Here is a 17,982-nt window from a genome sequence, read left to right on the forward strand (position 1 = left end):
ATATGCATTTCATACACAGTGTAAGAGCTACTCCAAGTTTTCAGGGATGGAAACAAGGAATCTGAACTATTAAGAAGAGATCTGTTGGCACTACTTAGTTACCTGAGCTTTGCCATTAGGCCCCAAGCCAGTACTATACACATGTAATTTTACTCACTTGAGCACTCACATGAAACTAATGGGATTATCAAAATGAGTAAAGTTACTCATGCACATAAGTAGTTGCAAGACTGGGGCTTTAGTGTTCCTCACTGTAGCATAAACAGAAGTAAGGTGGAAGCCAATGTCCAATGTACACAAACCCACATTTAGGACATGCACACACAGCAAAACTGGGTGCGCCATAAAACTAACATCACCACTGTTTGCTCTGTGCAATCAGTAAAGTACTAACCCTTACCAGACCTGGTTAATCTTTGCTAGAGGACACTTTGCTTTCATAATGCTTTTCAGCAGCATAAATAGCAAAGCAAAGTGCAGCCCAGCCTGCTGAACACCACAGGATTCTTGAAACCTGCGGTAAGTAATCATTTTACCATGGGGAATTCAAATGTGTATTACCAGCGTTGCATGTAATTTATGTTATGCCATTTGATTCACATGGTGGCGCCTTTTGTTCTGTTTGGTACAAGGAAATCTGTCTTAAGCAACCATTCCAGGATGCAATAGCTATGATGATATTTAAAATGCACATAGCACGTTACCTGCTCAGAGCACTGTATAAACACTAATCAACTAATCTTCACAGCAGGCGAGTAAGCAGTTTTATGGTGACAGTAATTTAACAAGGATTTATCATAAAAATATCCCTTGTAGGCAGTGCTGATCTCTATGAGTGAAATCCTGATCACACTGAGGTCAAGGAAAAGCTGCTATTGATTTTTATGAAGGCAGAAATTAATCTCGTGCTTTGGAGAAGGAGAGTGCCCAAAGAATGGAGCATTCAGGAACTAGAGAATCTGCTTATTCTATTTTTCCCCTGCTTAGAAATTGCTATCTTATAACCAGAATGAAAGATGGGAAGCAGCACCATCTGGTGAATAAGATTATGTATTTGATGGAGGTGTTTCTCCTTTGTGCCTTAGCATATTACTAGTATAGCAGTTTTCACCTTGTGTAGTTTGAGCTAGGAGTTCTGGAGAGCTTGTAAAGGAGATAGGACATGTTCTCTACAATGTAGGACTTTTAAAGTAGCCAGTATTTCAACTATCCTACAGAAGACTGTATTCAGGGATGTCTTTTTCTGAATCACAGAGACAGTGCCTCTAGCACAGGTAAGTTAGTGGTATCCAGACAGGGAACAAGTTCCACTAGAGGCAGGGCATTTACCCCAGCCCTCTTCTCAGTTTGCTGGTGGGATTTTAATAAGGTGGCTCCAGCTAGTCGCAGAGTTATCTCCATCACGCCACTGGGGAAGCAAGAGCTGCCATTCTCAGCTGTAAAATCAGCGCGACAGGACAAATGCTGACTTATATCAGTCAAACATGATTACCAAGTCCATTAAAGCAAACTGCCCTAAGCACCGCCATCCTCTGAGTCTCAGCATGTTTTTGTGTCATTTGTCTGTTTCAACAGAAAGTTCTGCATGGCAGGAACCACATCTCCTACAACCCTCAGCACTTTGCCAATGCTTAACAAAGAACAAGAGGGAAACTGAGGCAGGGGGCTGAAGTGATTTCTCTAAGGCTACACAGGAAGCCAGTGCAGACCTGGACTTGAACTCAGGCACACCTCACTTTGAATCCTGTGTTTATATCCAGTCTAGACTAGACTGAGATCTACTGATGAAAAGCACTATAAAATAGTGAAATATTATTCTAATTTTGTGCAAATTGCATTGTATTTGCTTTTAAGAAATTGTAAGCAATTGTCTTTGGTAACAGAAACCCTGAATCATAAGGTACGTGTAGGATATTGTAGCTTGTGCTTTATATTTAAATAGCATCTCTTGCTAACTACAATTATCTGATCTGGCAAACTGTGAAAGGCAAATACAGCAACCACAGCAAATATGAAGTCCAGAGCAAAGGCTCCCAGTCTTTCTGAGGGGTAAAATACTCTGAAAGCTTGCAGGGCAAAGATTCTTTTAAAAAGACTGTTTCATTAGATAGTCCCTTAATCTATGAAGCTTTAAAATCATAATCCTGAATGCATTAAGTGGCTTGCTTCTCATATTGTATATGCCTTAAATAAAATCCCTTTTCAATCAGTATATATCCTTGGAACGATCCTTCTTTTATGGGACAAAAAGTCAGATTTTAAATTACTGCAGAGGTGTTAATTGCCCACTTTATCTTGAATGATCTCTTGCAACATGTGTTAACTCTTTATGCTTAATAATCTGTTCCACCTTGGATTTAGTTGTGACACTCTGATTACCTTTTGCAAACCTGAAGACAAGTTCTGTGTAGCCCAAAAGCTTGTCTATTTTGTCAGCAGAAGTTGGGCCAGTAAAAGATATTACCTCACACACCTGATGTCTCTCAGATTTTAAATGATTTTTTTAAAAATTGAAATCAATAGCCAACTTTGCCCCCACCTCTGTTCTTGGCTCAGCTCAATGACAGACTAATAGAGAATCAGAGACAGTGTATCTTAGTGCAGAATTAGGCCCATAATATTGAAAAACTGAATTATCACCCAAAAACTTAATTATATTTGAATTTCTCTTTCTACTCCTAAAGATCAGTCCAGTTTCCAAACTGCGGGACTTTGGAAGGCATGCCAAACCCTACATTTTAAAATAATTGTAATATTAAATGAGCATAAACATTTTTGACCAGCCCTAAAACAGAAATGGCAGGCTGACCTGGGTCTTCTGTTTAAATGCCCAAGGGTATTTCTAGCATAGTTAAGAAAACACATTCTGTTGTTATACTTATCCAATATTTTAGCACAAGACCCTGATCCTGCAAGGTACTAAATGCCCCATTTCATCCACTGAAATTAATGGAATTGAGCACTTTGCACCATCAGGTCCTTAAAATATATTATGAATGCTTGAAAAATGCCCTAATTTGTAATTCTTTGGGCCTCAGTTTTGTCATGCACTCCATTCAAACACAGGGCTCACGCCTCAAGAGAATTCATTGCAGAGGTCAGGCCCCCACTTGCCTTGTTCTCTACAATTCTGATACAGACAGCCTGGGTGTCTACTGTGTTACACCAGTTTCATTCAGGTATAATTTCACTGACTAGAATGGAGCCACACTAGCCTGAAGCTAGAGTAACCAGTGTTGGCATCTCTCATGATTTTATTGTGAGTCTTGCAATATTTGGTATGTTCCTTAAAGTCCAAGCTCCTGGAGTCAGGTGAAAGTATGAGATTAATCTGTGCATGGGAGGTTAGGTTAGATATTAGGAAACATTTTTTAACTATAAGGATAGTTAACCTCTGGAACAGGCTTCTAAAGAAGGTGGTAGAATCCCCATTACTGCAGGTTTTTAAGAACAGGTTGGACAAACACCTGTCAGGGATGGTCTAGGTTTACTTGGTCCTTCCTCAGTGCAGAGGGCTGGACTTGATGACCTCTCAAGGTCCCCTCTGGCCCTACATTTCTATGAATGTGAGAATCTCAGATTTCAATTTAAAAAAAAAGTAAATCTCTACCCAGAATCAGGCCCATATTATATTAGATTCTGACTATGAATTGAAAATTGAAATGCAATGTGATTAACTCTATGAAAGTTAATCAGTCAGCCACAAAAACAACCAAGCCAGGGGAGAAAAAAAAACCTATTATAGTTAGGTAGTGCAAGACAAACTAATCAAAAATTTAAAACAATACAGAAAATTGGAATTCATATGGACATACAGCTGTAATTGAAACATCTTGTCTGAGCCACTAAAATGACTTCTTGAACAGGGACATTCAAACTCAATATGTATTTCACATTCCAAGTAAATATGAATTGACTAATAAATCTGTCCATATAAAATTCCGATTGTATGTTTAGTGTTAGGCACTAAAAGAGATGAGAGTGAAGAATAGTGGTGGCTTTGATGTGAAATAAAATATTCATTGATATCAATGAAAACTAGATAAATTGTGACTAGAGCTGAGTAAACAGTTCACAAAGAATAATTTATCCAAATGTGCCCAAAGCATAGGCTTGAAGAGAATCTGTGAACAGATTAGGCTTAGCTCTGGTTCATGTGTTATGAGAGTTGATTTCTTTTCAAATGATTTTATTCATATTGTCTGGAGAGTATTAGCACCATATGTTCAAATTAGGAGCTTTGTAAAACTAATCAGATAAGTCATGAGGTATTGTTTCTGTGTCCTGACTGGATGAGAACACAAGAATAGCCATTTTAAATAATGTGTATGTGAATTTTAAACTTGATTGCTATGAACACTTGCAGATGTTCTGCTTTTCTGCAATATTTGCAAACAGAAGTCTGCTTTTTACAAATATTCATGCTTCTAAAACCCAAGGGATCAAATATTTGCAGTAAGACAATAAAAAGATACAGACACAAAGTGAAGCATATTCCTTTAACAATGTGTGATTATTCACTGAAAATATTTTGTAATACTTGCCCAGTCCTAATTGCAATATTTTTCTATTTGTGCAATGTAACATCATGGCAAGTGGATATTAACGGGATAAAATAAATCTGCTCCAAGAGACAGCAGTGAGCAAATACCTTTGATAATATTCTTTGGAGTTGAGTCCCTGCTGGGATGCAAGGCCACTGTTGGTGCAGAGACCTACAATTTACACCTTCCTGAGTGAAATTTAGTGAATGTGGCCCTGTATTTCTCAAACCAATTCACAATCCTTGTGCCATTTGTTTGGCCCAGCTGCAGGTAAATTCATGTTTAGAAAGGACTTCAGCTCTCCTTTCTCACATCCAGATTAAGATTCCAAACTCACTTGATGATGGGTTTATACAGTTGTTAGCAGACAAAATAACGTACTTCCTGCAACCAGAAGGAAAGAAGGCAAACAGAAATGGGTTGACTTCTATGGGTCTGATCTTAAACCCATTGAAGTCAACAGAAAATAATGTCATTGTCTTCAGTGAGTTTTTGATTATGTTCACCCATGTTATTCTGGGACATCTGCCCTCTGAGGTACAAAATACTAGGGCATCTTCCTGCCCTTCCTACCACATACACCCTGGGTACTACCTGACCATCCCACCAATAGGAGATGGCACAACCCACACAAACTTCTGCTCCTGGGGTTGCCACAGCTACTGACCTCATCAAGCAGGGAACAGCATTTGCTGAATCCACCCTGCTGCCACCTTGCGGTCAATCCCACAGACAGTACCTGCATGGTGGTAACTGGCCACTGCCAGACCCAAGCTTTTCCTATCCTGCTTGCAGCTCCCAAGCCAACCCATCCCTGCAGCTCCCAGACACTCTGGAGACAGAGCTACCTCTGTGCAGGCATGCTGCCCCATGGCTCCCCCACCACATTCCCTAGGGCTTTAGGGAGCCTGCAGGAGTGTGACTGACAGCAATGGGATTTTTAATGTCCTGAGAAGACTTCTGGATTTCCTGGGACAGCTACCTAAAAAAAAGGGTTGACCCCAGGAAAACCAGGAGAGTTGGCAACCCTAGTTATCAGGTCTATGGTATGTTGGAAACTGGAATATTATTCTTGACCAAGAAGTTAAAGAGGCCTGTAAAAGGAAATTAACTTCTAAAATGTCCCTGAGTGTGAAAAGAAAATATTTTTTTGCAGTGTTGAAAAAATGAACCCATTCCAGTGGGTTTACTGGTTTCTGAAGGGAAGAACATTATTTCACATTCTTTCTAGATGGGGTTTTTCACTGAGGTATCTCACTGTTACACAGAGTGTAAGAGTTTTGGGGTTTGCTATAAAAAGCCAGGCATCCTTTGTTGAAATGCAGCATCTTGTAAACCTGACAATAATTTGGGTATTTAAAAGCAGTGATGGAGGAACCAGTTCAGAGGCAATAAGAACCAGTCCAGACATGTCCTCTCAACTTATATTCAGCTTTCGACAGTGCCTAACTCTTCCCCTTTTCTTGACTCACAAGATTTCTGGATCTCCTAACCCAGTGGCCCTCCTGTTGTGAACAATCTTAGAGCCTTAGTGTCAAAAGCAATCTCCAGCACTGTAGTATTTTGGCTCACTAGAGGTGCCATACTTTAGACAGGCACGTGTCCATACGAGTAAAGTAGCATCCACTGCATAGTCTCCCCTCTACGTCCTTTGGCCTAAATTAAATACACAGCATCTTGAATGACCTACCCTTGCTTTTTTGGCAATAACACTGGATGGTCATGGGGATGAGAGAGGTGGAGCAGAGGAGGATCATGTAGGAGAATTGCAGGGAGGCTAAGCGAACCAGAAAGAACAGAGTTGGGCCACACAAAAATTTAATCATTGAAGAGATAATCACAGGATCACCTATTATATGGGGATGAGAGAGTAATTTTGTACTAGGTTTATTTATTTATTTTACACTTACTAACCAATTTGTTTTTGCCACACACAGTAATTCCACTGGAAGATGAAGCCCGCCCTCTACCTGTGTTTGTTACTTGCTGGGCTTCATGCTGTTGCCCATTGCGATCACCTGCCTGGCCACCACAATGGACATGACCATCATGAAGGTACAGTTCATGAGGAACACCATGAGGAACACCATCATGTAGGTGACTGCCTCAAACTAGCTCCTAGCAATGCTGATTTTGCATTTAGACTCTACAAGCAGATTACCTCAGAAGCCCCTAAGAAGAATATTTTCTTCTCTCCTATTAGCATCTCTACTGCCTTTGCAATGCTGGCCCTTGGTGCTAAATCAGACACTCTGACTCAAATTCTGGAAGGACTTGCCTTTAATCTGACAGAACTTCAGGAAAAGGAGATTCATGATTGTTTCCATAATCTCATCCACATTCTAAACCATCCTGAAAGTGAGCTCCAACTCGATATGGGAAACGCCTTATTTCTAAAAGAAAAACTAAAAACACTAGAGAAGTTTTTAGCTGACACCAAAAACCTGTATGAAGGAGAAGCTTTTAGTATCAACTTCAAGAATACTGCAGAAGCTCAGAAACATATCAATGATTATGTAGAGAAGAAAACACATGGGAAAATTGTTGAATTAGTCAAGGATCTTGATCCAGAGACTGCAATGATTTTGGTTAGCTATATCTTCTTTAAAGGTAAGTAGACATATACAGACAGATGTCTGTTTAATACGTTTTAGATGGCTGAGTATGAATGGTCTTAGAATCTAAGATAAGAAAACTACAGTTCTTTTTTATAATCTATAGGGAACTGTACAGATTGTTATTCTTGTAAACTGACCTATCTTGACAGTTATCAAGTCATTCAATTATGATTTCAAATAAGTGTGTTAACGTAGAAAGAAATGGGTGGAAAACCAAATGCCTACATCCCTGTTCACCTAGCTGTGAGAAGCAGCTGCAGGCTCACTCTGCTATGAGAGGAAACAAGAACTGCACCCTGTAGCACAAGGCACACAGTAAACTTACATCATCACTGAATTTTGGGGCAAAGGGAGGCCCATATCATTCCTCCACAGGTAAAGAATTCATCTGGAAATAGAGTTTGCTTTAGAGAGAGTTAGTAATAAGTACAATGTTGCACCCCTCACCTCTCCCCCATTTTTGCTTGTGAGCATTAAGGGATCCTTCTTATCTGTCTCTTTCAAAGGTTGCATGATTGAAGGGTGGCCAATCTACTGCAGACAAATATTTTTCAGACATGTTTTGTGCCTTGTTAGAACTACCATTGCTGCTGCTACAATATGGCATTGTACAATGAAACTAGTCAGTGTAAGCAGAGTAAAGTGAGTTTTAATGCCCGTTATAGGCCTGATCCAAAGCCCACTGAAGTCAATAGGAGTCTTTCCACTGAAGTCAATGAGTTTTGGATCAGGCCCTTTGACCACAACACAGCTAAAGTGAGCTTCATATATAAAATGTTGCATTTACCGTACAGTGAAACTAGGGATGTCTCCACAAGAGAATGTGAACCTGTGACATCTGAATTGAAATCCATATTATTCAAGTGGGTTCGAAAGAAAGTAAACCAGGTCCCAAGTCTAGGGAAAAAACCACAATTGATCTTCCCAACAGCACATAATTTGGCCTCAATTAATCATAAACCCACACAAATAGAGTAATTTGTCTTTCCTCAAAACTACAGTTTTTAAAACATTTAACCATTCATTCAAAGTTATATGTTGGGGCAAAACAGAGATGCCCCTATATTATTCTAATAAAGGAAGAAAAATAGTCTTGTGATTAGAGCACAGGATTAGGAGTCTGGTCCAGTTCCCATATGTTTTAACCTCTCTGTGCCTCCCTGACTATGAAATAGGGATAATAATACTTCCCTATCTCAGTGGGGCATTGCTAGGGCCCTACCAAATTCACAACTATGGAAAATGCGTCACAGACCGTTGAATCTGGTCTCTCCCTGTGAAATCTGGTCTTTTGTGTGTTTTTACCCTCTACTATACAGATTTCATGGGGAAGACCAGCATGTCTCAAATTGGGGGTCCTGACCCAAAAGGGAGTTGCAGGGGGGTCGTTAAGTTATTTTAGTGGGGTCATGGTATTGCCACCCTCACTTCTGCACTGCTGCCTTCAGAGCTGGGCAGCCGGAGAACGGCGGCTGTTGGCTGGGTGCCCAGCTCTGAAGGCAGTGCCCCACCAGCAGCAGTGCAAAAGTAAGGGTGGCAATCCCATCCCATGCCACCCTCACTTCTGCACTGCTGCCTTCTGAGCTGGGAGGCTGGAGAGTGGCGGCTGCTGACTGAGGGCTCAGCTCTGCAGGCAGCAGCACAGGAGTACGGGTGGCAATACCATACCAGGCCATCCTGACTCCTGTGCTGCTGCTGGCGATGGCTCTGCCTTCAGAGCTGGGCAGCTGGAGCACCACCAGCAGCAGTGCAGAAGCAAGGGTAGCAGTGCCGCAACCCTCCCTACAATAACCCTGCAACCACGCTCCCCAACTCCTTTTTGAGTTGAGACTCCTACAATTACAACACCGTGAAATTTCAGATTTAAATAGCAGAAATTGTGAAATTTACTATTTTAGAAATCGTGTGACTCTGAAATTGACCAAAATAGACTGTGAATTTGGCAGGGACCTAGGCATTGTAAGGCTTATTGTAATTCCTTGATGTTTCTGGGGTGTTCCACTATGATTAGGCATTTCTACAGCCTACAAATAAATACATGCTGCAAAACAAATAATCCATTATAAATAAAACTTAGCTTTTAAATTACATATACACATAACCTTACATGGTTCATCTGGACTGTATGTCTAATTCCTCTTTTCCAGAATATTCAACTGCATTCTCTTTCTTTCTGTTAGGCAAGTGGGAAAAACCTTTTTTGCCAGAGGACACTAAAGAAAGAGACTTCTTTGTGGATGAGGAAACAATCGTTAAAGTTCCTATGATGCACAGAATGGGCAGGTTTGACCTCCATTTCGATACAGAGCTGTCTTGCACAGTGGTCCGACTGTATTACAATGGAAGTGCAACAGCATTTTTTATTCTGCCTAATAAAGGAAAAATGAAGCAGGTAGAAGATGCTCTGTGGAAAGAAACTGTGTCCAGATGGTCAAATGCACTCCATCTAAGGTAATCTTTTGGCAATCAGGCACCTTTTCAAAGTATTATGGAGTCGCCAATTCAAGTATGGAGGCATGGCACAACTGAAGTGCTGATGTACTTTGAAAAGTAAAACTGTGAAAATGACACTGTGGGGTTCCATATTTATATCGCTCAGTGACTCCAAATCAGACCTGCTCAGTTTAACAATTTTTTCTCCTAATTGCCAACCCTGTAAACTCACCCTGAGCTTTCAGAGTCAAACTGGATTCTTTTTTTGCTCAGGCATTCCCATCAATAAAGATCCTGCAATTGAAATATATTTAATCATTCTTCCAGCGGTGCCTGGGCTGGAATAGAATCCAACTTTCTCTCCCAGAGCTGCATCGGCTCTGCAGGGCTGTCAGGAATATAAAGTAGTAAACGTGTGTTTGAGTCACTAATGTAATCAGTTTGGTTGATCAAGAAGATGCAATTTCCACAGTGACTTTTCAGGATAGAATTGCATTTTGAAGTATCTTGACAAATTTCCAGTGGTATTAACACCATTCATAAACCAGAATCACAACTAACAGAGAATTCAATCACACGGTTGTGTAGACCACAAGAATCTCATTCTTTGAAACAAGTTAAGAAAATTATGACAAACTCTTTCACCTAGAAGACAAAGGGGAAATGACAGGCACAAAATGTATTACTGATTCATTTTCTAGATCTGAAGATTTAGAAATACTAGAAATACTTGTTATAGACTTGTATATACTGTGACAGGGTCAGGCCAGATGGCTACAGAAGAGTGATAGAAGGCAGATATATTAGCCCCAGGTTAAGTAGGTCCCCTTTCCCAGGGTAAGGTAACAGGGAAGGTTCCAGAACAATCAGGAGCTTTCTGGAAACAATTAAGGCAGACAGGCTGATTAGAATACCTGCAGCCAATCAAGAAGCTGCTAGAAGCAATTAAGGCAGGCTAATCTGGGCACCTGGGTTTAAAAAGGAGCTCACTTCAGTTTGTGGTGCACGTGTGAGGAGCTGGGAGCAAGAGGCACAAAGAACTGAGAGTGAGAGGGTGTGCTGCTGGAGGACTGAGGAGTACAAGTGTTATCAGACACCAGGTGGAAGGTTCTGTTGTGAAGATAAAGAAGGTGTTTGGAGGAGGCCATGGGAAAGTAGTCCAGGGAGTTGTAGCTGTCATGCAGCTGTCACAGGAGGTAGTATAGACTGCTGCAATCCACAGGGCCCTGGGCTGGAACCCAGAGTAGAGGGCGGGCCCGGGTTCCCCCCAAACCTCCCAACTCCTGATCAGACACAGGAGGAGTTGACCCAGACTGTGGGTTCCACCAGAGGGGAAGATCTCTGAGGCGAGCAAATCTGCCAATAAGCGCAGGACCCACCAAGGTAGAGGAGGAACTTTGTCACAATACATTACAAGGATCAGTGAATTCCATGATCAACAAGAGTTATAGTTATCTGTGGATTTCCTGATTTTCTAGGCTTTTATTTTTCAAGCTATAATGTTCTGATGAAGTTCCCCTAGCTCCCACTGCTGGAATCAACACCGGCTACAACTTTCCACTGCTGCAACTTGCTGGTGAGAGAAGAGATGCTAGAACCGTTAGAGAAGTTGCCTCGGTCAAGTTAGCCCACTTTCTGAGTTCCCCATTGATTTACTATTAATAATCAAGATAAGCCTATTTGCATCCATGGCTCTCACTGCATCTGACTGAACTCTTTTAATAAAGTCTTGTGTTTTAATAAAGTCAGCTATTTTAGCTGCAGTTTTGTAAAGCATTTGGTGCGGCATCTAATAAAATCGTACTAGATATATTAGTTCACATTGGTTTGAATATGGGCATGGGTTGAAGGAGTGTAATCAAAATGTGCTGATAAAGAGCAATATGGGCCTGATCCAAAGCCTACTGAAGTTAATTGGAATCTCTCAATATATGTCAGTGGGCTTTGGATCAGGTCCAAAGTCAAGCTGTGCCGGGAGTCCATTGAGGCAGAGATCAGTGTTAGTTCTGGTCATATTTAACAAGTAGGTTAACAATCTGGAAGAAGGTGGAAGAAACACACTAATTTGGTTTGGTGGTGCTAATGAGCTAGATGATACTAAAGGGGAAGGTATTGCAGAAGTTACTCAGGATACTGAAATATAAAGCTTCACAGAGGAGTTAGAGATATTGGGCAGTAAACTGGATAGCAGCTGGCAATGTGATACTGACAAAAAAAGTTACTGCAATTCTCAGCTGCATACTCTGGACCATCTTGGGCAAAATTCATCATTGGTGTAAGTCCACTGAAGAGCAATAAAAAATATGAGAGACCACATGAACTAAATGGCCAATTTTAGACCTGGTGTAATATCACTAAAGGCAGAGGTGTGACATCAGAGATGAGTTTGACCCATTAGCTGCATCACCATTTGAAAACACTGGAAATCAGAGGGACAGTTAGTACTGTACACAAAGGAGCATGCCTACTCCCTGGGGTTTTCCTGTAACAGTCACAGAAGCTAAATAGCTTGTACACTGTATTCTGACCTAAGTGAAATATTTTAGCATCTTGTTATGTTTTTTCTAACAGCTCAGCAGACCTGTACATTCCAAAATTTTCGATCTCTGCTACCTATGATTTAAAGGACCATCTCACCAAAATGGGCATTACTGATGTGTTCACCAAACAAGCTGATCTGTCTGGGATCACTGGGGACCCTGAGCTGCAGGTTTCAAGAGTAAGTTTGCAAATACGGGGATTCTCTTTTCCTTTTCAAAATGCCATGTTAAAATGTACCTTGCTTAGCAGAGCATCACTATGTCTGATTGTCAGCCATAATGGGATGGATCCACCCCTGGTTTAACTCTGCTCAGATCAGGGGGGTTTACAGCAGGGATGAATTCTCAACAGAAGCTGCCAAAGGTACCTGGAAGATGCTGCCCAGCCTCCTGCTCCAGGAAAGCAAGATTGGAGTGCAGGCTGGCCACTCCAGTAAGTCTGGAGGAGGTGCAGGCAGGGGGTAGGAAACTAAATGGCATCCCATTCCCCACAAGATGGCAACTCAAGGTTGGGATATCATGAAGGGGTGGGTCATAGAGAAGGAAGAGAAGATCTCAGGGTTAAGGGATACACTTCAGATAAGCATCTATGTTTTTGGACTAATTTCTGGAATTTAACTGGATGTCATTTATAGTAGCTGTTTAGATGTGTTTGCCCAAATACCTTCAGTTGTTTCCTTTTCCCCACGTGTAAAGAGACTAATAAAAGCAATTTAGATGCTTCTCTCATATTTATTGGTCTTAGAGGGCACAAGAGGTACTTACACCTTGTGCTGGTCCTCTGCACACAGTTGAATTTCAGCCATAATCCGTCAGAAATCAGTTCTCCATCCCTTCCAGAGATCTTGGAGATCTGCGATTGAGACTGTCCTTTGAATATGGAAACAAAAATCTCCTTCATAGAGGGGAGGATCAAACAGATCCATCATGTCCAGTGTTGGGCACCACACTCTAAGCAACGTGGACAAACTGGAGTCCAGAGGAGAGCAAAGACAATGAAAAGAAGTATAGAAAACCTGACCTATGAGGAAAGGTTGAAAATATTGGACATATTTAGTCTAGAGAAGACAGAGTGGGGGACATAATGATAGTCTTCAAATATGTAAAAACGTGTTATAACTAAAAGGAGGTATAGACCTATAACTAAAATTATTCATTGATCAATTGTTTTTCATGTCTGCCAAGGGTAGACCAAGAAGTAATCAGCATAGTTTGCAGCAAGAGAGATTTAGGTTAGATAGTAGGAAAAATTTTCTAACTATAAAGACAGTTAAGCACTGGAACAAGTTACCTAAGAAGGTGGAGGAATACCCATCATTGGCAGCTTTTAAGAAGAGGTTGATGAACATATGTGAAGGACATAAATCCACACTGTTTAGAGGTCAAGCATAGGAGTTTATTACACACAGCACTGGCAGAGTGTCACCTTGCTTATTAGGTTCAGAGACACTGCCAATTAATGGATTATAATAGAATATATAGATTTTCCATGGGTGGGGTAGGCAGTTCCACAGCCCAGGATGGGTTTTGCAGCAAGACAAGATAGCACATTAGCCAATGGTTAAAAGGTTACATAATGTCTCCGCCCATGGTCTCAAATTAGCAATTTAACATTTAATTAATACTTTGATAAAATGCTATTAGTATAAAATATATATATATTGAATTCTGATTTGGGTCCATAGGAATGGAGCAACTCCTTTGATTGTTCAACAGGTACATTCCTAGGGGTTAAAGCACAGAAACAGTGAAAGTATACGACAATACCGATTGTTTCCTTTATGTCTTAAGGCAGGCATTGGTCCCTTGGAAGGGAGGTGGGAGGAAGCCATATTTTATACTGATGTGCCAATTTTCATAAACTTGAGGTTGGATCTGTGGGAAGAACATTCCCTACAGAAGAGACTAAGAGACTGACACAATTGGAACAGGGATCTTTTGTTCATTTTGAAACATAATTATTCAGTTATTGCTTCAACATCTGGCATTTCTACTGACCAAGCATATCTTAGCAAAGGCAATGTAACCTTGTTTACCCCAGCTTTCTCTTAGCTGATCACTATTTGCTAGGCCTTTGGTCTCCTGACCAAACTCTGGACTTTGGGTCTGGAAAAGGGCTGGCACAATCCATATGCCAGATTGTTGTATAAAATGCACATGGATTTTAACCTTTCAATATGTCAGACATGGTCTAGATATACTTAATCCTGCCTCAGCGCAGGGGGGTGGACTAGATGACCTCTTCGGGTCTCTTCCAGCCCTGAATTTCTATGATTCTATTATCTTGTTTCTCAGAGATGTGGCAATGGCTAGAATAAGAAAACGTCCTCTCTTTCTGTAGTGTCTGTTCAGTCCTGTCCATCTGCCCACTCTTCCCCAGGAGACTTTCTAAACACCTCTAGAAGCCATCAGAGTCATCTTTAATTACAAACTACTGTTCTCTGCCCAGAACTGCAATGTGTGCTTTATCTCCCACAGGTTGTCCATAAGGCCGTGCTGAACATTGATGAGAGAGGCACAGAGGCATCAGCAGCCACTGCCATTGAAATAATGCCGATGTCGCTTCCTCTAAAGATTGAATTCAACTCTCCCTTCCTGATGATTATTTTTGATAGAACTACCAACATCTCACTCTTCGTTGGAAAGATAAATAACCCTGCTGAACCTTAAGTGCTATCAATTCAGATGGCTCTTACTAAATAAAGAAGCTTTGCCACCTGAATTGACTGGTTATAAGTATTCCTTGCTTTCTTAGTGAATACGTTCGCTCAGCATCAGAACCAATAACAACTGGTACTGAAAACAATAAATTGGGCTTATGCAGCATAGTTATCTGATGTGGGCAGAAAAAAGTATTTTTTAATTAGGACAGCAAACAAGAACCATTTCTGACAGCTGAGAATTAAGAGACTTAAGTAAGATTTCTCAGATTCTCCAGCACACAGCCATGGTGATTTGCATCACAATAGAAGCTTCTTATTTAATTTTTGGCTGTCAGCTAACGTGCTTTGGATGAAATGATGAACAATTTTGCTAATAGAGCAGAAGTGGTGTCATTCTGTCATAGCTGGAGACGTAGCACTGTTCTGGGAAGTAAAGGGAGCCGGAGGTTGGGAAAGGAAGGAGAGAAGATAAGAGGCTAGCCTTTTACTAGGGTCACCATTGGGGATGGGCAAACCTATTTTAAAAGTACATAAGAAACTTTTCCCTCTTACCGCAAGCCTTTTCCCATTACCAGAATTGAGTGGGTACCAAATCTTCCTTTAGGGTCTGAAATGAGCATGCAGCTCCACATGAAACTGGAAGTGCTAATAATAAACCATTAAAAGGTTGTTCCCACAAGATGATGTAAATTCTGCAAGCCTGGATAGTTTGGGTACGTATTTGAACTTCAACTCTGTTAAGGGTGCACCCATCTCATGAGTCAGTGCAGCCCCAGCTAGTTGAGCATGGGCTGTGTTTTGACTGGTAATTATGCAGGCAGTGGGGAGTCCTCATTTTCCACTGGTGGACCTGGAGAAAGGATATATCTGGAGATACAGCACAGTTCAGCTGTTTCAATCACTCCTTTTAAAGGAGTTGAGGAATGAATATACACAATAGACTAGATCCTCATAACCAGATATGCACTGCTGGATTCCACCCTAGTTCCAAGGCACAACTTAATGCAGATTTAGGGCTGTTCTAAGTTGTAGTTGCTGGTAATAACCTCCAAAGGGCTGCTCTGGCAACAAAGTATCAGACAGGTGTAGCAGCCACACATGCACTCCCTTTCTCCCACCATAACCCCGACAACAGGGTTGTCTCCGAGAGTGCAGAGTAGGAAGCATGCTGGCAACTCCACACACCTGGAGGGATCACCCCACACTGGAGGCAAGGCAGTCTCAATAAGGGCAAGGATATAGAGGATGAGTATTTAGAGGAGGAAAACATGAAGATGACATCAGTCTGGAGCATAGATTCCAAAGCCAGAAGGAACCATTTTGATCATCTAGTCTGACCTCCTGTATAACTCAGGCCACAGAACTTCCCCAGAATGATTCCTAGAGCACATCTTTTAGAAAAACATCCAAACTTGATTTAAATATAGCCAGTGATGGAGAATCCACCACCACCGTTGGTAAATTTTTCTGATGGTTAATTAATCTCATTGTTAAAAATTTGACTTATTTCCAGTCTGAATTTGTCTAGTATCAACTTTTCAAGCTATTAGATCATGTTATATCTTTCTCTGCTAAACCAAAGAGTGTTCCCCATGTAGATACTTGCAGAATGTAATCAACTCACCGCCTAAGTTCTCTTTATTAAGCTAAATAAATTGAGCACATTGAATCTATCAGTATGAGGTCTGTTTTCTAATCTTCTAAACATTCTCGTAGCTCTTCTCTGAACCCTCTCCAATTTATCAACATCCTTCTTGAATTGTGGGCAATAGATCCAAACACAGTATTCCAGCAGCAGTTGCACCAGTGCCAAATTTAGAGGTAAACTAACCTTTCTACTCCTAGCTGGGATGCCTCTGTTTATGGACGTGAAACAGAGAGTAAAAGCACTGCCTCCACTTTCCCAGTTCCAAGGAACAGGAAAATATGTTTGTAAACCTAGGCAAATTGAACTTCAAGAACATTTCAGCTTTAAGTTCCCAACAGGAAAGCTAACTGAGAAACAGCTGTTAAATATCATTTTTCCAGGTTGACATAGTTTCTCTAACTATAGGTGTGTAACCTACAAAAAGACAAAAAATATGAACATCCCTAACTAGGATTCCTGCCAGCAACACCTACAATGAATGCACATATGCTGTGCAGTCTTGCTGGTTCCTTTTCTCACTCACGCCCATCTGTTTGAATGGCACCCCGGCTAGGATCATTTGCATTAGGGCATACGTAGCAACCATTTGTAAAGCAGCCCACACGATGCTGCAAGCACTGGATCTTTTTGAAAGAAACCTCTACTGTGTAGCACTGACATCACCAGTCTCTTCCTGTTTCATCACACGTATTGACATTTCATTGCTAAAAACCTGGCCACCAGAAAAGACAACAGAGACACAGGACTTATTTGTTCACTTACACAGGTGCACCTCAGTTGGGCCAGATCTTCAGCCAGGTAGTTCAGCAGAGTCCCATTGCCTTCAATGGAGCTACAGCAATTTGCACCAGCTGAGAATCTAGTTCAGTGGATTTCAGTGGAGCGACTTTTTGTTTACTCCAGGGCATGTGAGAAGAAAATCAGGCCCCAAAATTCCAGCCACTTGTGGCTGTGCATAAAACTATGTACTGTTATCTCCCTTGTAAGCCATTTTGCTGGAACAGAGGAAGCAATGTATATAGTAAAATATAATAGGAGAAAGGATTTCCCCACACAATTTCCAGGAGGGCTTTGAAGGATGAGAGGATCTTGACTTTACATATTACTTGCTGCAGAATTTTTTAATCCATATGTTTTGGGGTAGCCTTTTCTCTTTCATCCACAATATCCCAGCTCTCTAATAATTTTAAGCTCAATTCAAGAGTGGGATCCAGAACTTCTGGAGCATTTAACGGGCTTTCTTGCATACTCCATGAGACTGAATCTAGATTTCTATATGGACGGGAACAGATGATTGTTGTAAAAAATACAGCAAGGAAAATATATATATAAACATCCTAGCAAAACCTATCTGTATGCATGTAATAAGTGGGGGCAGGGGGCTGAGGTGTGTGAGGGACAGTCCATGAAGGGAATAGGCACTTGTGAGTAGGGTTTGGGATGTATAAACTTTCAATTTTCTTAATCTTATATGGGATTTCCATGAACAAGGCCCAAAGCAGCTTTCTGCCTCTAGGTTAAAAGCTACTTCATGTA

The 17,982-nt window shown here is 41.0% G+C and overlaps 1 protein-coding gene across 1 annotated transcript; it reads left to right on the forward strand.

The window, feature by feature from the left end:
• Window positions 1-420: 420 nt before the first annotated feature.
• On the forward strand, window positions 421-16,161 carry LOC115649816 (alpha-1-antiproteinase 2-like). The gene is made up of 5 exons (XM_030558846.1): window positions 421-519; window positions 6,482-7,154; window positions 9,343-9,613; window positions 12,167-12,314; window positions 14,614-16,161. The coding sequence occupies exons 2-5, from the start codon at window positions 6,497-6,499 to the stop codon at window positions 14,803-14,805; spliced, it is 1,269 nt and encodes a 422-aa protein (XP_030414706.1). The 5' UTR covers window positions 421-519; window positions 6,482-6,496; the 3' UTR covers window positions 14,806-16,161.
• Window positions 16,162-17,982: the final 1,821 nt, after the last annotated feature.

This window comes from Gopherus evgoodei, chromosome 4, assembly GCF_007399415.2.
Source record: "Gopherus evgoodei ecotype Sinaloan lineage chromosome 4, rGopEvg1_v1.p, whole genome shotgun sequence".
NCBI lineage: Eukaryota > Metazoa > Chordata > Testudines > Testudinidae > Gopherus > Gopherus evgoodei.

Excerpts from the sequence above, each read along its gene's own strand:
- LOC115649816 (XM_030558846.1), top strand. The coding sequence starts at position 6,497 with ATGAAGCCCGCCCTCTACCTGTGTTTGTTACTTGCTGGGCTTCATGCT. Across the intron at positions 7,155-9,342 it reads TAGCTATATCTTCTTTAAAG|GCAAGTGGGAAAAACCTTTT; the intron begins GTAAGTAGACAT and ends TCTTTCTGTTAG. Across the intron at positions 9,614-12,166 it reads TCAAATGCACTCCATCTAAG|CTCAGCAGACCTGTACATTC; the intron begins GTAATCTTTTGG and ends TTTTTCTAACAG.